Below are 23,671 nucleotides of genomic sequence, written 5' to 3' on the forward strand. Positions count from 1 at the left end.
ATTATAATAAAAGTCGTAATTTCACTCAACGCAAGTCAAAATCTTACAAGAAAAACTGAACATTTGTGCAATGTTATGATAAAAGTTGGAATTTTACTCGATAACAGTCGCAATTTCACAAGAAAAGCTTAAAATGTTGCCAACTTTATGAAGTGTTATTTTACTCGACAAGTCACAATTTTATAAGAAAACTTACTGCCTATAGTATTAATAAAAATATAAAAAAGCTTGTTGTGAAAAATGAGTTGGAATTTCCCAAGAAAAAGGTCACAATTTCACAAGAAAAACTTAGAATTTTGGCAGTATTATAATAAAAGTCGTAATTTCACTCAACGCAAGTCAAAATTTTACAAGAAAAACTGAACATTTGTGCAATGTTATAATAAAAGTTGGAATTTTACTCGATAACAGTCGCAATTTCACAGGAAAAGCTTAAAATGTTGCCAACTTTATGAAGAATGTTATTTTACTCGACAAAAGTCACAATTTTATAAGAAAACTTTTTGTCTATATTATAACAAAAATATAAAAAAGTTTGTTGTGAAAAATGAGTTGGAATTTCCCAAGAAAAAGGTCACAATTTCACAAGAAAAACTTCGAATTTTGGCAGTATTATAATAAAAGTCGTAATTTCACTCAACGCAAGTCAAAATTTTACAAGAAAAACTGAACATTTGTGCAATGTTATGATCAAAGTTGGAATTTTACTCGATAACAGTCGCAATTTCACAGGAAAAGCTTAAAATGTTGCCAACTTTATGAAGAATGTTATTTTACTCGACAAAAGTCACAATTTTATAAGAAAACTTTTGCCCTATTTTATAATAAAAATATAAAAAAGCTTGTTGTGAAAAATGAGTTGGAATTTCACAAGAAAAAGGTCACAATTTCACAAGAAAAATTTAGGATTTTGGCAGTATTATAATAAAAGTTATAATTTCACTAAACGCAAGTCAAAATTTTACAAGACAAACTGAACATTTGTGCAATGTTATGATAAAAGTTGGAATTTTACTCGATAACAGTCGCAATTTCACAGGAAAAGCTTAAAATGTTGCCAACTTTATGAAGAATGTTATTTTACTCGACAAAAGTCACAATTTTATAAGAAAACTTTTTGTCTATATTATAACAAAAATATAAAAAAGTTTGTTGTGAAAAATGAGTTGGAATTTCCCAAGAAAAAGGTCACAATTTCACAAGAAAAACTTAGAATTTTGGCAGTATTATAATAAAAGTCGTAATTTCACTCAACGCAAGTCAAAATTTTACAAGAAAAACTGAACATTTGTGCAATGTTATGATCAAAGTTGGAATTTTACTCGATAACAGTCGCAATTTCACAGGAAAAGCTTAAAATGTTGCCAACTTTATGAAGAATGTTATTTTACTCGACAAAAGTCACAATTTTATAAGAAAACTTTTGCCCTATTTTATAATAAAAATATAAAAAAGCTTGTTGTGAAAAATGAGTTGGAATTTCACAAGAAAAAGGTCACAATTTCACAAGAAAAATTTAGGATTTTGGCAGTATTATAATAAAAGTTATAATTTCACTAAACGCAAGTCAAAATTTTACAAGACAAACTGAACATTTGTGCAATGTTATGATAAAAGTTGGAATTTTACTCGATAACAGTCGCAATTTCACAGGAAAAGCTTAAAATGTTGCCAACTTTATGAAGTTTTTTACTCGACAAGTCACAATTTTATGAGAAAACTTTTTGCCTATATTATAACAAAAATATAAAAAAGTTTGTTGTGAAAAATGAGTTGGAATTTCCCAAGAAAAAGGTCACAATTTCACAAGAAAAACGTAGAATTTTGGCAGTATTATAATAAAAGTCGTAATTTCATTTTACGCAAGTCAAAATTTTACAAGAAAAACTGAACATTTGTGCAATGTTATGATAAAAGTTGGAATTTTACTCGATAACAGTCGCAATTTCACAAGAAAAGCTTAAAATGTTGCCAACTTTATGAAGAGTGTTATTTTACTCGACAAGTCACAATTTTATAAGAAAACTTACTGCCTATAGTATTAATAAAAATATAAAAAAGCTTGTTGTGAAAAATGAGTTGGAATTTCCCAAGGAAAAGGTCACAATTTCACAAGAAAAACTTAGAATTTTGGCAGTATTATAATAAAAGTCGTAATTTCACTCAACGCAAGTCAAAATTTTACAAGAAAAACTGAACATTTGTGCAATGTTATAATAAAAGTTGGAATTTTACTCGATAACAGTCGCAATTTCACAGGAAAAGCTTAAAATGTTGCCAACTTTATGAAGAATGTTATTTTACTCGACAAAAGTCACAATTTTATAAGAAAACTTTTTGCCTATATTATAACAAAAATATAAAAAAGTTTGTTGTGAAAAATGAGTTGGAATTTCCCAAGAAAAAGGTCACAATTTCACAAGAAAAACTTAGAATTTTGGCAGTATTATAATAAAAGTCGTAATTTCGCTCAACGCAAGTCAAAATTTTACAAGAAAAACTGAACATTTGTGCAATGTTATGATCAAAGTTGGAATTTTACTCGATAACAGTCGCAATTTCACAGGAAACGCTTAAAATGTTGCCAACTTTATGAAGAATGTTATTTTACTCGACAAAAGTCACAATTTTATAAGAAAACTTTTGCCCTATTTTATAATAAAAATATAAAAAAGCTTGTTGTGAAAAATGAGTTGGAATTTCACAAGAAAAAGGTCACAATTTCACAAGAAAAATTTAGAATTTTGGCAGTATTATAATAAAAGTTATAATTTCACTAAACGCAAGTCAAAATTTTACAAGACAAACTGAACATTTGTGCAATGTTATGATAAAAGTTGGAATTTTACTCGATAACAGTCGCAATTTCACAGGAAAAGCTTAAAATGTTGCCAACTTTATGAAGTTATTTTACTCGACAAGTCACAATTTTATAAGAAAACTTATTGCCTATATTATTAATAAAAATATAAAAAAGCTTGTTGTGAAAAATGAGTTGGAATTTCTCAAGAAAAAGGTCTGGTTAAATAAATTAGCCTTTATTTAACCAGGTCTCCCTTGGAAAAGAGATCTTTGATCTCAATGGGATTTTACCTGGTTAAATAAAGGCTAATAATAAAATGTTGGCAACTTTATGAAGTTATTTTACTCGACAAGTCACAATTTTATAAGAAAACTTTTTGCCTATATTATAACAAAAATATAAAAAAGTTTGTTGTGAAAAATTAGTTGGAATTTCCCAAGAAAAAGGTCACAATTTCACAAGAAAAACTTAGAATTTTGGCAGTATTATAATAAAAGTCGTAATTTCACTCAACGCAAGTCAAAATCTTACAAAAAAAACTGAACATTTGTGCAATGTTATGATAAAAGTTGGAATTTTACTCGATAACAGTCGCAATTTCACAAGAAAAGCTTAAAATGTTGCCAACTTTATGAAGAGTGTTATTTTACTCGACAAAAGTCACAATTTTATAAGAAAACTTTTGCCCTATATTATAATAAAAATATAAAAGTTTGTTGTGAAAAATGAGTTGGAATTTCACAAGAAAAAGTTCACAATTTCACAAGAAAAACTTTGAATTTTGGCAGTATTATAATAAAAGGCGTAATTTCACCCAACGCAAGTCAAAATCTTACAAGAAAAACTGAACATTTGTGCAATGTTATGATAAAAGTTGGAATTTTACTCGATATCAGTCGCAATTTCACAAGAAAAGCTTAAAATGTTGCCAACTTTATAAAGAATGTTATTTTACTCGACAAAAGTCACAATTTTATAAGAAAAATGTTGCCCTATTTTATAATAAAAATATAAAAAAAGCTTGTTGTGAAAAATGAGTTGGAATTTCACAAGAAAAAGGTCACAATTTCACAAGAAAAACTTCGAATTTTGGCAGTATTAAAATAAAAGTCGTAATTTCACTCAACGCAAGTCAAAATCTTACAAGAAAAACTGAACATTTGTGCAATGTTATGATAAAAGTTGGAATTTTACTCGATAACAGTCGCAATTTCACAGGAAAAGCTTAAAATGTTGCCAACTTTATGAAGTTATTTTACTCGACAAGTCACAATTTTATAAGAAAACTTATTGCCTATATTATTAATACAAATATAAAAAAGCTTGTTGTGAAAAATGAGTTGGAATTTCCCAAGAAAAAGGTCACAATTTCACAAGAAAAACTTCGAATTTTGGCAGTATTATAATAAAAGTCGTAATTTCACTCAACGCAAGTCAAAATCTTACAAGAAAAACTGAACATTTGTGCAATGTTATGATCAAAGTTGGAATTTTACTCGATAACAGTCGCAATTTCACAGGAAAAGCTTAAAATGTTGCCAACTTTATGAAGTTATTTTACTCGACAAGTCACAATTTTATAAGAAAACTTATTGCCTATATTATTAATACAAATATAAAAAAGCTTGTTGTGAAAAATGAGTTGGAATTTCCCAAGAAAAAGGTCACAATTTCACAAGAAAAACTTAGAATTTTGGCAGTATTATAATAAAAGTCGTAATTTCACTCAACGCAAGTCAAAATCTTACAAAAAAAACTGAACATTTGTGCAATGTTATGATAAAAGTTGGAATTTTACTCGATAACAGTCGCAATTTCACAAGAAAAGCTTAAAATGTTGCCAACTTTATGAAGAGTGTTACTTTACTCGACAAAAGTCACAATTTTATAAGAAAACTTTTGCCCTATATTATAATAAAAATATAAAAGTTTGTTGTGAAAAATGAGTTGGAATTTCACAAGAAAAAGTTCACAATTTCACAAGAAAAACTTAGAATTTTGGCAGTATTATAATAAAAGTCGTAATTTCACTCAACGCAAGTCAAAATCTTACAAGAAAAACTGAACATTTGTGCAATGTTATGATCAAAGTTGGAATTTTACTCGATAACAGTCGCAATTTCACAGGAAAAGCTTAAAATGTTGCCAACTTTATGAAGAATGTTATTTTACTCGACAAAAGTCACAATTTTATAAGAAAACTTTTTGTCTATATTATAACAAAAATATAAAAAAGTTTGTTGTGAAAAATGAGTTGGAATTTCCCAAGAAAAAGGTCACAATTTCACAAGAAAAACTTCGAATTTTGGCAGTATTATAATAAAAGTCGTAATTTCACTCAACGCAAGTCAAAATTTTACAAGAAAAACTGAACATTTGTGCAATGTTATGATCAAAGTTGGAATTTTACTCGATAACAGTCGCAATTTCACAGGAAAAGCTTAAAATGTTGCCAACTTTATGAAGTTATTTTACTCGACAAGTCACAATTTTATAAGAAAACTTATTGCCTATATTATTAATACAAATATAAAAAAGCTTGTTGTGAAAAATGAGTTGGAATTTCCCAAGAAAAAGGTCACAATTTCACAAGAAAAACTTCGAATTTTGGCAGTATTATAATAAAAGTCGTAATTTCACTCAACGCAAGTCAAAATCTTACAAGAAAAACTGAACATTTGTGCAATGTTATGATCAAAGTTGGAATTTTACTCGATAACAGTCGCAATTTCACAGGAAAAGCTTAAAATGTTGCCAACTTTATGAAGTTATTTTACTCGACAAGTCACAATTTTATAAGAAAACTTATTGCCTATATTATTAATACAAATATAAAAAAGCTTGTTGTGAAAAATGAGTTGGAATTTCCCAAGAAAAAGGTCACAATTTCACAAGAAAAACTTAGAATTTTGGCAGTATTATAATAAAAGTCGTAATTTCACTCAACGCAAGTCAAAATCTTACAAAAAAAACTGAACATTTGTGCAATGTTATGATAAAAGTTGGAATTTTACTCGATAACAGTCGCAATTTCACAAGAAAAGCTTAAAATGTTGCCAACTTTATGAAGAGTGTTACTTTACTCGACAAAAGTCACAATTTTATAAGAAAACTTTTGCCCTATATTATAATAAAAATATAAAAGTTTGTTGTGAAAAATGAGTTGGAATTTCACAAGAAAAAGTTCACAATTTCACAAGAAAAACTTAGAATTTTGGCAGTATTATAATAAAAGTCGTAATTTCACTCAACGCAAGTCAAAATCTTACAAGAAAAACTGAACATTTGTGCAATGTTATGATCAAAGTTGGAATTTTACTCGATAACAGTCGCAATTTCACAGGAAAAGCTTAAAATGTTGCCAACTTTATGAAGAATGTTATTTTACTCGACAAAAGTCACAATTTTATAAGAAAACTTTTTGTCTATATTATAACAAAAATATAAAAAAGTTTGTTGTGAAAAATGAGTTGGAATTTCCCAAGAAAAAGGTCACAATTTCACAAGAAAAACTTCGAATTTTGGCAGTATTATAATAAAAGTCGTAATTTCACTCAACGCAAGTCAAAATTTTACAAGAAAAACTGAACATTTGTGCAATGTTATGATCAAAGTTGGAATTTTACTCGATAACAGTCGCAATTTCACAGGAAAAGCTTAAAATGTTGCCAACTTTATGAAGAATGTTATTTTACTCGACAAAAGTCACAATTTTATAAGAAAACTTTTGCCCTATTTTATAATAAAAATATAAAAAAGCTTGTTGTGAAAAATGAGTTGGAATTTCACAAGAAAAAGGTCACAATTTCACAAGAAAAATTTAGGATTTTGGCAGTATTATAATAAAAGTTATAATTTCACTAAACGCAAGTCAAAATTTTACAAGACAAACTGAACATTTGTGCAATGTTATGATAAAAGTTGGAATTTTACTCGATAACAGTCGCAATTTCACAGGAAAAGCTTAAAATGTTGCCAACTTTATGAAGAATGTTATTTTACTCGACAAAAGTCACAATTTTATAAGAAAACTTTTTGTCTATATTATAACAAAAATATAAAAAAGTTTGTTGTGAAAAATGAGTTGGAATTTCCCAAGAAAAAGGTCACAATTTCACAAGAAAAACTTAGAATTTTGGTAGTATTATAATAAAAGTCGTAATTTCACTCAACGCAAGTCAAAATTTTACAAGAAAAACTGAACATTTGTGCAATGTTATGATCAAAGTTGGAATTTTACTCGATAACAGTCGCAATTTCACAGGAAAAGCTTAAAATGTTGCCAACTTTATGAAGAATGTTATTTTACTCGACAAAAGTCACAATTTTATAAGAAAACTTTTGCCCTATTTTATAATAAAAATATAAAAAAGCTTGTTGTGAAAAATGAGTTGGAATTTCACAAGAAAAAGGTCACAATTTCACAAGAAAAATGTAGGATTTTGGCAGTATTATAATAAAAGTTATAATTTCACTAAACGCAAGTCAAAATTTTACAAGACAAACTGAACATTTGTGCAATGTTATGATAAAAGTTGGAATTTTACTCGATAACAGTCGCAATTTCACAGGAAAAGCTTAAAATGTTGCCAACTTTATGAAGTTTTTTACCCGACAAGTCACAATTTTATGAGAAAACTTTTTGCCTATATTATAACAAAAATATAAAAAAGTTTGTTGTGAAAAATGAGTTGGAATTTCCCAAGAAAAAGGTCACAATTTCACAAGAAAAACGTAGAATTTTGGCAGTATTATAATAAAAGTCGTAATTTCATTTTACGCAAGTCAAAATTTTACAAGAAAAACTGAACATTTGTGCAATGTTATGATAAAAGTTGGAATTTTACTCGATAACAGTCGCAATTTCACAAGAAAAGCTTAAAATGTTGCCAACTTTATGAAGAGTGTTATTTTACTCGACAAGTCACAATTTTATAAGAAAACTTACTGCCTATAGTATTAATAAAAATATAAAAAAGCTTGTTGTGAAAAATGAGTTGGAATTTCCCAAGGAAAAGGTCACAATTTCACAAGAAAAACTTAGAATTTTGGCAGTATTATAATAAAAGTCGTAATTTCACTCAACGCAAGTCAAAATTTTACAAGAAAAACTGAACATTTGTGCAATGTTATAATAAAAGTTGGAATTTTACTCGATAACAGTCGCAATTTCACAGGAAAAGCTTAAAATGTTGCCAACTTTATGAAGAATGTTATTTTACTCGACAAAAGTCACAATTTTATAAGAAAACTTTTTGCCTATATTATAACAAAAATATAAAAAAGTTTGTTGTGAAAAATGAGTTGGAATTTCCCAAGAAAAAGGTCACAATTTCACAAGAAAAACTTAGAATTTTGGCAGTATTATAATAAAAGTCGTAATTTCACTCAACACAAGTCAAAATTTTACAAGAAAAACTGAACATTTGTGCAATGTTATGATCAAAGTTGGAATTTTACTCGATAACAGTCGCTATTTCACAGGAAACGCTTAAAATGTTGCCAACTTTATGAAGAATGTTATTTTACTCGACAAAAGTCACAATTTTATAAGAAAACTTTTGCCCTATTTTATAATAAAAATATAAAAAAGCTTGTTGTGAAAAATGAGTTGGAATTTCACAAGAAAAAGGTCACAATTTCACAAGAAAAATTTAGAATTTTGGCAGTATTATAATAAAAGTTATAATTTCACTAAACGCAAGTCAAAATTTTACAAGACAAACTGAACATTTGTGCAATGTTATGATAAAAGTTGGAATTTTACTCGATAACAGTCGCAATTTCACAGGAAAAGCTTAAAATGTTGCCAACTTTATGAAGTTATTTTACTCGACAAGTCACAATTTTATAAGAAAACTTATTGCCTATATTATTAATAAAAATATAAAAAAGCTTGTTGTGAAAAATGAGTTGGAATTTCTCAAGAAAAAGGTCTGGTTAAATAAATTAGCCTTTATTTAACCAGGTCTCCCTTGGAAAAGAGATCTTTGATCTCAATGGGATTTTACCTGGTTAAATAAAGGCTAATAATAAAATGTTGGCAACTTTATGAAGTTATTTTACTCGACAAGTCACAATTTTATAAGAAAACTTTTTGCCTATATTATAACAAAAATATAAAAAAGTTTGTTGTGAAAAATTAGTTGGAATTTCCCAAGAAAAAGGTCACAATTTCACAAGAAAAACTTAGAATTTTGGCAGTATTATAATAAAAGTCGTAATTTCACTCAACGCAAGTCAAAATTTTACAAGAAAAACTGAACATTTGTGCAATGTTATGATCAAAGTTGGAATTTTACTCGATAACAGTCGCAATTTCACAGGAAAAGCTTAAAATGTTGCCAACTTTATGAAGAATGTTATTTTACTCGACAAAAGTCACAATTTTATAAGAAAACTTTTGCCCTATTTTATAATAAAAATATAAAAAAGCTTGTTGTGAAAAATGAGTTGGAATTTCACAAGAAAAAGGTCACAATTTCACAAGAAAAATGTAGGATTTTGGCAGTATTATAATAAAAGTTATAATTTCACTAAACGCAAGTCAAAATTTTACAAGACAAACTGAACATTTGTGCAATGTTATGATAAAAGTTGGAATTTTACTCGATAACAGTCGCAATTTCACAGGAAAAGCTTAAAATGTTGCCAACTTTATGAAGTTTTTTACTCGACAAGTCACAATTTTATGAGAAAACTTTTTGCCTATATTATAACAAAAATATAAAAAAGTTTGTTGTGAAAAATGAGTTGGAATTTCCCAAGAAAAAGGTCACAATTTCACAAGAAAAACGTAGAATTTTGGCAGTATTATAATAAAAGTCGTAATTTCATTTTACGCAAGTCAAAATTTTACAAGAAAAACTGAACATTTGTGCAATGTTATGATAAAAGTTGGAATTTTACTCGATAACAGTCGCAATTTCACAAGAAAAGCTTAAAATGTTGCCAACTTTATGAAGAGTGTTATTTTACTCGACAAGTCACAATTTTATAAGAAAACTTACTGCCTATAGTATTAATAAAAATATAAAAAAGCTTGTTGTGAAAAATGAGTTGGAATTTCCCAAGGAAAAGGTCACAATTTCACAAGAAAAACTTAGAATTTTAGCAGTATTATAATAAAAGTCGTAATTTCACTCAACGCAAGTCAAAATTTTACAAGAAAAACTGAACATTTGTGCAATGTTATAATAAAAGTTGGAATTTTACTCGATAACAGTCGCAATTTCACAGGAAAAGCTTAAAATGTTGCCAACTTTATGAAGAATGTTATTTTACTCGACAAAAGTCACAATTTTATAAGAAAACTTTTTGCCTATATTATAACAAAAATATAAAAAAGTTTGTTGTGAAAAATGAGTTGGAATTTCCCAAGAAAAAGGTCACAATTTCACAAGAAAAACTTAGAATTTTGGCAGTATTATAATAAAAGTCGTAATTTCACTCAACACAAGTCAAAATTTTACAAGAAAAACTGAACATTTGTGCAATGTTATGATCAAAGTTGGAATTTTACTCGATAACAGTCGCTATTTCACAGGAAACGCTTAAAATGTTGCCAACTTTATGAAGAATGTTATTTTACTCGACAAAAGTCACAATTTTATAAGAAAACTTTTGCCCTATTTTATAATAAAAATATAAAAAAGCTTGTTGTGAAAAATGAGTTGGAATTTCACAAGAAAAAGGTCACAATTTCACAAGAAAAATTTAGAATTTTGGCAGTATTATAATAAAAGTTATAATTTCACTAAACGCAAGTCAAAATTTTACAAGACAAACTGAACATTTGTGCAATGTTATGATAAAAGTTGGAATTTTACTCGATAACAGTCGCAATTTCACAGGAAAAGCTTAAAATGTTGCCAACTTTATGAAGAATGTTATTTTACTCGACAAAAGTCACAATTTTATAAGAAAACTTTTTGTCTATATTATAACAAAAATATAAAAAAGTTTGTTGTGAAAAATGAGTTGGAATTTCCCAAGAAAAAGGTCACAATTTCACAAGAAAAACTTAGAATTTTGGCAGTATTATAATAAAAGTCGTAATTTCACTCAACGCAAGTCAAAATTTTACAAGAAAAACTGAACATTTGTGCAATGTTATGATCAAAGTTGGAATTTTACTCGATAACAGTCGCAATTTCACAGGAAAAGCTTAAAATGTTGCCAACTTTATGAAGAATGTTATTTTACTCGACAAAAGTCACAATTTTATAAGAAAACTTTTGCCCTATTTTATAATAAAAATATAAAAAAGCTTGTTGTGAAAAATGAGTTGGAATTTCACAAGAAAAAGGTCACAATTTCACAAGAAAAATGTAGGATTTTGGCAGTATTATAATAAAAGTTATAATTTCACTAAACGCAAGTCAAAATTTTACAAGACAAACTGAACATTTGTGCAATGTTATGATAAAAGTTGGAATTTTACTCGATAACAGTCGCAATTTCACAGGAAAAGCTTAAAATGTTGCCAACTTTATGAAGTTTTTTACCCGACAAGTCACAATTTTATGAGAAAACTTTTTGCCTATATTATAACAAAAATATAAAAAAGTTTGTTGTGAAAAATGAGTTGGAATTTCCCAAGAAAAAGGTCACAATTTCACAAGAAAAACGTAGAATTTTGGCAGTATTATAATAAAAGTCGTAATTTCATTTTACGCAAGTCAAAATTTTACAAGAAAAACTGAACATTTGTGCAATGTTATGATAAAAGTTGGAATTTTACTCGATAACAGTCGCAATTTCACAAGAAAAGCTTAAAATGTTGCCAACTTTATGAAGAGTGTTATTTTACTCGACAAGTCACAATTTTATAAGAAAACTTACTGCCTATAGTATTAATAAAAATATAAAAAAGCTTGTTGTGAAAAATGAGTTGGAATTTCCCAAGGAAAAGGTCACAATTTCACAAGAAAAACTTAGAATTTTGGCAGTATTATAATAAAAGTCGTAATTTCACTCAACGCAAGTCAAAATTTTACAAGAAAAACTGAACATTTGTGCAATGTTATAATAAAAGTTGGAATTTTACTCGATAACAGTCGCAATTTCACAGGAAAAGCTTAAAATGTTGCCAACTTTATGAAGAATGTTATTTTACTCGACAAAAGTCACAATTTTATAAGAAAACTTTTTGCCTATATTATAACAAAAATATAAAAAAGTTTGTTGTGAAAAATGAGTTGGAATTTCCAAAGAAAAAGGTCACAATTTCACAAGAAAAACTTAGAATTTTGGCAGTATTATAATAAAAGTCGTAATTTCACTCAACACAAGTCAAAATTTTACAAGAAAAACTGAACATTTGTGCAATGTTATGATCAAAGTTGGAATTTTACTCGATAACAGTCGCTATTTCACAGGAAACGCTTAAAATGTTGCCAACTTTATGAAGAATGTTATTTTACTCGACAAAAGTCACAATTTTATAAGAAAACTTTTGCCCTATTTTATAATAAAAATATAAAAAAGCTTGTTGTGAAAAATGAGTTGGAATTTCACAAGAAAAAGGTCACAATTTCACAAGAAAAATTTAGAATTTTGGCAGTATTATAATAAAAGTTATAATTTCACTAAACGCAAGTCAAAATTTTACAAGACAAACTGAACATTTGTGCAATGTTATGATAAAAGTTGGAATTTTACTCGATAACAGTCGCAATTTCACAGGAAAAGCTTAAAATGTTGCCAACTTTATGAAGTTATTTTACTCGACAAGTCACAATTTTATAAGAAAACTTATTGCCTATATTATTAATAAAAATATAAAAAAGCTTGTTGTGAAAAATGAGTTGGAATTTCTCAAGAAAAAGGTCTGGTTAAATAAATTAGCCTTTATTTAACCAGGTCTCCCTTGGAAAAGAGATCTTTGATCTCAATGGGATTTTACCTGGTTAAATAAAGGCTAATAATAAAATGTTGGCAACTTTATGAAGTTATTTTACTCGACAAGTCACAATTTTATAAGAAAACTTTTTGCCTATATTATAACAAAAATATAAAAAAGTTTGTTGTGAAAAATTAGTTGGAATTTCCCAAGAAAAAGGTCACAATTTCACAAGAAAAACTTAGAATTTTGGCAGTATTATAATAAAAGTCGTAATTTCACTCAACGCAAGTCAAAATTTTACAAGAAAAACTGAACATTTGTGCAATGTTATGATCAAAGTTGGAATTTTACTCGATAACAGTCGCAATTTCACAGGAAAAGCTTAAAATGTTGCCAACTTTATGAAGAATGTTATTTTACTCGACAAAAGTCACAATTTTATAAGAAAACTTTTGCCCTATTTTATAATAAAAATATAAAAAAGCTTGTTGTGAAAAATGAGTTGGAATTTCACAAGAAAAAGGTCACAATTTCACAAGAAAAATGTAGGATTTTGGCAGTATTATAATAAAAGTTATAATTTCACTAAACGCAAGTCAAAATTTTACAAGACAAACTGAACATTTGTGCAATGTTATGATAAAAGTTGGAATTTTACTCGATAACAGTCGCAATTTCACAGGAAAAGCTTAAAATGTTGCCAACTTTATGAAGTTTTTTACTCGACAAGTCACAATTTTATGAGAAAACTTTTTGCCTATATTATAACAAAAATATAAAAAAGTTTGTTGTGAAAAATGAGTTGGAATTTCCCAAGAAAAAGGTCACAATTTCACAAGAAAAACGTAGAATTTTGGCAGTATTATAATAAAAGTCGTAATTTCATTTTACGCAAGTCAAAATTTTACAAGAAAAACTGAACATTTGTGCAATGTTATGATAAAAGTTGGAATTTTACTCGATAACAGTCGCAATTTCACAAGAAAAGCTTAAAATGTTGCCAACTTTATGAAGAGTGTTATTTTACTCGACAAGTCACAATTTTATAAGAAAACTTACTGCCTATAGTATTAATAAAAATATAAAAAAGCTTGTTGTGAAAAATGAGTTGGAATTTCCCAAGGAAAAGGTCACAATTTCACAAGAAAAACTTAGAATTTTAGCAGTATTATAATAAAAGTCGTAATTTCACTCAACGCAAGTCAAAATTTTACAAGAAAAACTGAACATTTGTGCAATGTTATAATAAAAGTTGGAATTTTACTCGATAACAGTCGCAATTTCACAGGAAAAGCTTAAAATGTTGCCAACTTTATGAAGAATGTTATTTTACTCGACAAAAGTCACAATTTTATAAGAAAACTTTTTGCCTATATTATAACAAAAATATAAAAAAGTTTGTTGTGAAAAATGAGTTGGAATTTCCCAAGAAAAAGGTCACAATTTCACAAGAAAAACTTAGAATTTTGGCAGTATTATAATAAAAGTCGTAATTTCACTCAACACAAGTCAAAATTTTACAAGAAAAACTGAACATTTGTGCAATGTTATGATCAAAGTTGGAATTTTACTCGATAACAGTCGCTATTTCACAGGAAACGCTTAAAATGTTGCCAACTTTATGAAGAATGTTATTTTACTCGACAAAAGTCACAATTTTATAAGAAAACTTTTGCCCTATTTTATAATAAAAATATAAAAAAGCTTGTTGTGAAAAATGAGTTGGAATTTCACAAGAAAAAGGTCACAATTTCACAAGAAAAATTTAGAATTTTGGCAGTATTATAATAAAAGTTATAATTTCACTAAACGCAAGTCAAAATTTTACAAGACAAACTGAACATTTGTGCAATGTTATGATAAAAGTTGGAATTTTACTCGATAACAGTCGCAATTTCACAGGAAAAGCTTAAAATGTTGCCAACTTTATGAAGAATGTTATTTTACTCGACAAAAGTCACAATTTTATAAGAAAACTTTTTGTCTATATTATAACAAAAATATAAAAAAGTTTGTTGTGAAAAATGAGTTGGAATTTCCCAAGAAAAAGGTCACAATTTCACAAGAAAAACTTAGAATTTTGGCAGTATTATAATAAAAGTCGTAATTTCACTCAACGCAAGTCAAAATTTTACAAGAAAAACTGAACATTTGTGCAATGTTATGATCAAAGTTGGAATTTTACTCGATAACAGTCGCAATTTCACAGGAAAAGCTTAAAATGTTGCCAACTTTATGAAGAATGTTATTTTACTCGACAAAAGTCACAATTTTATAAGAAAACTTTTGCCCTATTTTATAATAAAAATATAAAAAAGCTTGTTGTGAAAAATGAGTTGGAATTTCACAAGAAAAAGGTCACAATTTCACAAGAAAAATGTAGGATTTTGGCAGTATTATAATAAAAGTTATAATTTCACTAAACGCAAGTCAAAATTTTACAAGACAAACTGAACATTTGTGCAATGTTATGATAAAAGTTGGAATTTTACTCGATAACAGTCGCAATTTCACAGGAAAAGCTTAAAATGTTGCCAACTTTATGAAGTTTTTTACCCGACAAGTCACAATTTTATGAGAAAACTTTTTGCCTATATTATAACAAAAATATAAAAAAGTTTGTTGTGAAAAATGAGTTGGAATTTCCCAAGAAAAAGGTCACAATTTCACAAGAAAAACGTAGAATTTTGGCAGTATTATAATAAAAGTCGTAATTTCATTTTACGCAAGTCAAAATTTTACAAGAAAAACTGAACATTTGTGCAATGTTATGATAAAAGTTGGAATTTTACTCGATAACAGTCGCAATTTCACAAGAAAAGCTTAAAATGTTGCCAACTTTATGAAGAGTGTTATTTTACTCGACAAGTCACAATTTTATAAGAAAACTTACTGCCTATAGTATTAATAAAAATATAAAAAAGCTTGTTGTGAAAAATGAGTTGGAATTTCCCAAGGAAAAGGTCACAATTTCACAAGAAAAACTTAGAATTTTGGCAGTATTATAATAAAAGTCGTAATTTCACTCAACGCAAGTCAAAATTTTACAAGAAAAACTGAACATTTGTGCAATGTTATAATAAAAGTTGGAATTTTACTCGATAACAGTCGCAATTTCACAGGAAAAGCTTAAAATGTTGCCAACTTTATGAAGAATGTTATTTTACTCGACAAAAGTCACAATTTTATAAGAAAACTTTTTGCCTATATTATAACAAAAATATAAAAAAGTTTGTTGTGAAAAATGAGTTGGAATTTCCCAAGAAAAAGGTCACAATTTCACAAGAAAAACTTAGAATTTTGGCAGTATTATAATAAAAGTCGTAATTTCACTCAACACAAGTCAAAATTTTACAAGAAAAACTGAACATTTGTGCAATGTTATGATCAAAGTTGGAATTTTACTCGATAACAGTCGCTATTTCACAGGAAACGCTTAAAATGTTGCCAACTTTATGAAGAATGTTATTTTACTCGACAAAAGTCACAATTTTATAAGAAAACTTTTGCCCTATTTTATAATAAAAATATAAAAAAGCTTGTTGTGAAAAATGAGTTGGAATTTCACAAGAAAAAGGTCACAATTTCACAAGAAAAATTTAGAATTTTGGCAGTATTATAATAAAAGTTATAATTTCACTAAACGCAAGTCAAAATTTTACAAGACAAACTGAACATTTGTGCAATGTTATGATAAAAGTTGGAATTTTACTCGATAACAGTCGCAATTTCACAGGAAAAGCTTAAAATGTTGCCAACTTTATGAAGTTATTTTACTCGACAAGTCACAATTTTATAAGAAAACTTATTGCCTATATTATTAATAAAAATATAAAAAAGCTTGTTGTGAAAAATGAGTTGGAATTTCTCAAGAAAAAGGTCTGGTTAAATAAATTAGCCTTTATTTAACCAGGTCTCCCTTGGAAAAGAGATCTTTGATCTCAATGGGATTTTACCTGGTTAAATAAAGGCTAATAATAAAATGTTGGCAACTTTATGAAGTTATTTTACTCGACAAGTCACAATTTTATAAGAAAACTTTTTGCCTATATTATAACAAAAATATAAAAAAGTTTGTTGTGAAAAATTAGTTGGAATTTCCCAAGAAAAAGGTCACAATTTCACAAGAAAAACTTAGAATTTTGGCAGTATTATAATAAAAGTCGTAATTTCACTCAACGCAAGTCAAAATTTTACAAGAAAAACTGAACATTTGTGCAATGTTATGATCAAAGTTGGAATTTTACTCGATAACAGTCGCAATTTCACAGGAAAAGCTTAAAATGTTGCCAACTTTATGAAGAATGTTATTTTACTCGACAAAAGTCACAATTTTATAAGAAAACTTTTGCCCTATTTTATAATAAAAATATAAAAAAGCTTGTTGTGAAAAATGAGTTGGAATTTCACAAGAAAAAGGTCACAATTTCACAAGAAAAATGTAGGATTTTGGCAGTATTATAATAAAAGTTATAATTTCACTAAACGCAAGTCAAAATTTTACAAGACAAACTGAACATTTGTGCAATGTTATGATAAAAGTTGGAATTTTACTCGATAACAGTCGCAATTTCACAGGAAAAGCTTAAAATGTTGCCAACTTTATGAAGTTTTTTACTCGACAAGTCACAATTTTATGAGAAAACTTTTTGCCTATATTATAACAAAAATATAAAAAAGTTTGTTGTGAAAAATGAGTTGGAATTTCCCAAGAAAAAGGTCACAATTTCACAAGAAAAACGTAGAATTTTGGCAGTATTATAATAAAAGTCGTAATTTCATTTTACGCAAGTCAAAATTTTACAAGAAAAACTGAACATTTGTGCAATGTTATGATAAAAGTTGGAATTTTACTCGATAACAGTCGCAATTTCACAAGAAAAGCTTAAAATGTTGCCAACTTTATGAAGAGTGTTATTTTACTCGACAAGTCACAATTTTATAAGAAAACTTACTGCCTATAGTATTAATAAAAATATAAAAAAGCTTGTTGTGAAAAATGAGTTGGAATTTCCCAAGGAAAAGGTCACAATTTCACAAGAAAAACTTAGAATTTTAGCAGTATTATAATAAAAGTCGTAATTTCACTCAACGCAAGTCAAAATTTTACAAGAAAAACTGAACATTTGTGCAATGTTATAATAAAAGTTGGAATTTTACTCGATAACAGTCGCAATTTCACAGGAAAAGCTTAAAATGTTGCCAACTTTATGAAGAATGTTATTTTACTCGACAAAAGTCACAATTTTATAAGAAAACTTTTTGCCTATATTATAACAAAAATATAAAAAAGTTTGTTGTGAAAAATGAGTTGGAATTTCCCAAGAAAAAGGTCACAATTTCACAAGAAAAACTTAGAATTTTGGCAGTATTATAATAAAAGTCGTAATTTCACTCAACACAAGTCAAAATTTTACAAGAAAAACTGAACATTTGTGCAATGTTATGATCAAAGTTGGAATTTTACTCGATAACAGTCGCTATTTCACAGGAAACGCTTAAAATGTTGCCAACTTTATGAAGAATGTTATTTTACTCGACAAAAGTCACAATTTTATAAGAAAACTTTTGCCCTATTTTATAATAAAAATATAAAAAAGCTTGTTGTGAAAAATGAGTTGGAATTTCACAAGAAAAAGGTCACAATTTCACAAGAAAAATTTAGAATTTTGGCAGTATTATAATAAAAGTTATAATTTCACTAAACGCAAGTCAAAATTTTACAAGACAAACTGAACATTTGTGCAATGTTATGATAAAAGTTGGAATTTTACTCGATAACAGTCGCAATTTCACAGGAAAAGCTTAAAATGTTGCCAACTTTATGAAGTTATTTTACTCGACAAGTCACAATTTTATAAGAAAACTTATTGCCTATATTATTAATAAAAATATAAAAAAGCTTGTTGTGAAAAATGAGTTGGAATTTCTCAAGAAAAAGGTCTGGTTAAATAAATTAGCCTTTATTTAACCAGGTCTCCCTTGGAAAAGAGATCTTTGATCTCAATGGGATTTTACCTGGTTAAATAAAGGCTAATAATAAAATGTTGGCAACTTTATGAAGTTATTTTACTCGACAAGTCACAATTTTATAAGAAAACTTTTTGCCTATATTATAACAAAAATATAAAAAAGTTTGTTGTGAAAAATTAGTTGGAATTTCCCAAGAAAAAGGTCACAATTTCACAAGAAAAACTTAGAATTTTGGCAGTATTATAATAAAAGTCGTAATTTCACTCAACGCAAGTCAAAATTTTACAAGAAAAACTGAACATTTGTGCAATGTTATGATCAAAGTTGGAATTTTACTCGATAACAGTCGCAATTTCACAGGAAAAGCTTAAAATGTTGCCAACTTTATGAAGAATGTTATTTTACTCGACAAAAGTCACAATTTTATAAGAAAACTTTTGCCCTATTTTATAATAAAAATATAAAAAAGCTTGTTGTGAAAAATGAGTTGGAATTTCACAAGAAAAAGGTCACAATTTCACAAGAAAAATGTAGGATTTTGGCAGTATTATAATAAAAGTTATAATTTCACTAAACGCAAGTCAAAATTTTACAAGACAAACTGAACATTTGTGCAATGTTATGATAAAAGTTGGAATTTTACTCGATAACAGTCGCAATTTCACAAGAAAAGCTTAAAATGTTGCCAACTTTATGAAGAGTGTTATTTTACTCGACAAGTCACAATTTTATAAGAAAACTTATTGCCTAGCTTATTAATAAAAATATAAAAAAGCTTGTTGTGAAAAATGAGTTGGAATTTCCCAAGAAAAAGGTCACAATTTCACAAGAAAAACTTAGAATTTTGGCAGTATTATAATAAAAGTCGTAATTTCACTCAACGCAAGTCAAAATCTTACAAAAAAAACTGAACATTTGTGCAATGTTATGATAAAAGTTGGAATTTTACTCGATAACAGTCGCAATTTCACAGGAAAAGCTTAAAATGTTGCCAACTTTATAAAGAATGTTATTTTACTCGACAAAAGTCACAATTTTATAAGAAAAATGTTGCCCTATTTTATAATAAAAATATAAAAAAAGCTTGTTGTGAAAAATGAGTTGGAATTTCACAAGAAAAAGGTCACAATTTCACAAGAAAAACTTCGAATTTTGGCAGTATTAAAATAAAAGTCGTAATTTCACTCAACGCAAGTCAAAATCTTACAAGAAAAACTGAACATTTGTGCAATGTTATGATAAAAGTTGGAATTTTACTCGATAACAGTCGCAATTTCACAGGACAAGCTTAAAATGTTGCCAACTTTATGAAGAATGTTATTTTACTCGACAAAAGTCACAATTTTATAAGAAAAATGTTGCCCTATTTTATAATAAAAATATAAAAAAGCTTGTTTTGAAAAATTAGTTGGAATTTCACAAGAAAAAGGTCACAATTTCACAAGAAAAACTTAGAATTTTGGCAGTATTATAATAAAAGTCGTAATTTCACTCAACGCAAGTCAAAATCTTACAAAAAAAACTGAACATTTGTGCAATGTTATGATAAAAGTTGGAATTTTACTCGATAACAGTCGCAATTTCACAAGAAAAGCTTAAAATGTTGCCAACTTTATGAAGAGTGTTATTTTACTCGACAAAAGTCACAATTTTATAAGAAAACTTTTGCCCTATATTATAATAAAAATATAAAAGTTTGTTGTGAAAAATGAGTTGGAATTTCACAAGAAAAAGTTCACAATTTCACAAGAAAAATTTAGGATTTTGGCAGTATTATAATAAAAGTTATAATTTCACTAAACGCAAGTCAAAATCTTACAAGAAAAACTGAACATTTGTGCAATGTTATGATAAAAGTTGGAATTTTACTCGATAACAGTCGCAATTTCACAAGAAAAGCTTAAAATGTTGCCAACTTTATGAAGTGTTATTTTACTCGACAAAAGTCACAATTTTATAAGAAAACTTGAACATTTTGCCTATATTATAATAATAATCTGGATTTTTACTTGGAAAAATGATGACAAAAGTAAAAAAATGTCACTATTTTACGAGAACAACAAAAAATTGGCAATATAGTGATAAAAGTCAGAATTTTATCCGACACTTGTCATAAAAAGTCGACACATTGTGAGAAAAAGACTGCCTTTTAAAAAATTTTTTGTTTGTAATTGGTTTTTAATCTCCATTATTTACTTCAATTTATTACAATATGTCCCTATATACATATATTTTTTATTAATTTTGGCCCGAGGAGGCGCATTTCAATTCCTCACACACACTTGTTATTACATACTGACCATAGGTGAGGATGGGAACGTAGATCGACCGGTAAATTGAGAGCTTTGCCTTCCGGCTCAGCTCCTTCTTCACCAGAGCATATCTATCAATCTTTATCATGTAACTCAGTGACTGTACTGTCAATAAAGAGCATATCTAACTATTTCCATCCATCTATGTTATTAGAAAAGCACCATTTAGAGTTCTACAGTGGTTTGCCACACTCCACGGAAGTCTATCGGTGAATCATATCAAGATTACACAATTATACATGAGGAAACATCTTGTTGAGCAACAGAGCTGTTGTTATGGCAACCTGGTGAATAAGAAGCCCCCTTGACCAATCCTACAACTAAAATAAACTCCTGTAATTGATAAGAGTGTGAGTATTAATGTTGAAAAAAGGCATACCAGTTGATGTTGACCAGGTAGTTGGCCATGTCCTTCATCTGGTCTGGCTGGCCTTTGGTCACCATGAACTTCTTTAGACGTGAGAAGTGTTTGGTCTTCACCAGCTTGCTGTGTTGGCCATGTTGGATGATGAAAGTCAGCACGATCTCCCTAATCTTGAAGGCAAACAGAACAATATAAAAAGAAATCCCGGATTTCCCATAATTCCTTTTTTGTGTGCATTTTCCCCCATTCTAAATGAATTGGCCATTTTTTCAAACTTCCACAATTCCCACAGTCTTCAACCCATTCAAACCATTCCACCTTCAACACATTCCACCATTCTGGAAATTCAAAGTTCAAAAAGATTCCAGGATTTTCCAGAATTCCTGCTTTCCCAAAGCCCTATTTCCACCCTTTTCTCTGGCGACTACTCCTTCCACATTTTTCAAGCGTTCCACCGTCAAAACATTCCTCTTAATGAGGACAGAAGTGTTTTTTTGAACTGGAAAAATTTCCGGTTTTCCCGAAATTCCAGGAATTCTGTAATACCATTTCTCAATTCAACACGTTACTACTTCAACATTTCTCGACCGATTTGAAAAATTTCAATTTCATTTTAACTCATTCAGACCATTCAAGTTTTTACCATTTTCCCAAAAATTTCCGCTTTCCCCGAAATTCTCAATTTTTTCTGAAATTCCCATTAAATTAATGGAACATCCTACAAAGTTCCACAATTCCACATTTTTCATCCGATTCAAACTGTTTCAACTTCAAACTGTTCAGCCTATTCAGGAATCGCGGGCTTTCGCTTGACAAATTCCAAACATTTCTCAGAATTCCAGGTTTTCCGTGACATTTTTCCCCATTTAAAGTTCCATTTGCACATTTTTCAACAAATTTAAACCATTCCACCATTCTGGAAATTCAAAGTTCAAAAAGATTCCAGGATTTTCCAGAATTCCTGCCTTCCCAAAGCCCTATTTCCACCCTTTTTTCTGGCGACTACTCCTTCCACATTTTTCAACCGTTGCACCATCAAAACATTCCTCTTAAACAGGACAGAAGTGGTTTTTGAACTGGAAAAATTTCTGTTTTTCCCGAAATTCCAGGAATTCTTTAATACCATTTCTCAATTGAACACGTTGCTACTCAGTGGCCTAGTGGTTAGAGTGTCCGCCCTGAGATCGGTAGGTTGTGAGTTCAAACCCCGGCCGAGTCATACCAAAGACTATAAAAATGGGACCCATTACCTCCCTGCTTGGCACTCAGCATCAAGGGTTGGAATTGGGGGTTAAATCACCAAAAATGATTCCCGGGCGCGGCCACCGCTGCTGCTCACAGCTCCCCTCACCTCCCGGGGGGTGAACAAGGGGATGGGTCAAATGCAGAGGACAAATTTCACCACACCTAGTGTGTGTGTGACAATCATTGGTACTTTAAATAGAGATGTCTAGATAGATAAATGCGTTAAAATGTAATGTCGGAAATTATCGGTATCGTTTTTTTATTATTGGTATCGTTTTTTTTGTTTTTTTTATTAAATCAACATAAAAAACACAAGATACACTTACAATTAGTGCATCAACCCAAAAAGCATTCCTTCCCCATTTACACTCATTCAAACAAAAGGGTTATTTCTTTCTGTTATTAATATTGTGGTTCCTACATTATATATCAATATATATCAATACAGTCTGCAAGGGATACAGTCCGTAAGCACACATGATTGTGCGTGCTGCTGGTCCACTAATAGTACTAACCTTTAACAGTTAATTTGACTCATTTTCATTAATTACTAGTTTCTATGTAACTGTTTTTATATTGTTTTACTTTCTTTTTTATTCAAGAATATGTTTTTAATTTATTTATCTTATTGTATTAATTTTTTTTTTAAAGTACCTTATCTTCACCATACCTGGTTGTCCAAATTAGGCATAATAATATGTTAATTCCACGACTGTATATATCAGTTGATATCGGTATCGGTTAATATCGGTATAGATAATTAAAGAGTTGGACAATATCGGAATATTGGATATCGGCAAAAAGCCATTATCGGACATCCCTAACTTTAACTTAAATATTATGACGTAAAAAAATGATATTACAAGCCAAGCTAAACACAGCCTGCAATGAGATGAAACATTAATTTTCTTGCGATTGTTCATGTGTGTCATAGCGGTCTGCTGTGTGACGGCCTAATTTCCACTAATAAGACCTTAATAACAATGATGGCGCAACGCTTTCAGATCTTCTCACCATCAGACCAGCTTTAGTTTCCTCTTTTACAGCTTTGCTCACTTGGAGCAAAATTGCACAAGCGGCTAGCGTTAATAAGAAACCACTTATACTAGGGATGTCCCGATCCCATA

At 28.7% G+C, this 23,671-nt stretch overlaps 1 protein-coding gene across 2 annotated transcripts in view; it reads right to left on the minus strand.

Annotated features, from left to right (window-relative positions):
- The window catches only part of kntc1 (kinetochore associated 1), a 124,268-nt gene that overhangs the window by 17,537 nt on the left and 83,060 nt on the right, over positions 1-23,671 (minus strand). For both annotated transcript variants that reach the window (XM_061932964.1, XM_061932956.1), the window contains exon 59: positions 21,315-21,469. In XM_061932964.1, coding sequence (XP_061788948.1) covers positions 21,315-21,469 — 155 coding nt within the window. The remainder of the gene's footprint in view (positions 1-21,314; positions 21,470-23,671) is intronic.

Source organism: Nerophis lumbriciformis, linkage group LG03, assembly GCF_033978685.3.
Source record: "Nerophis lumbriciformis linkage group LG03, RoL_Nlum_v2.1, whole genome shotgun sequence".
NCBI lineage: Eukaryota > Metazoa > Chordata > Actinopteri > Syngnathiformes > Syngnathidae > Nerophis > Nerophis lumbriciformis.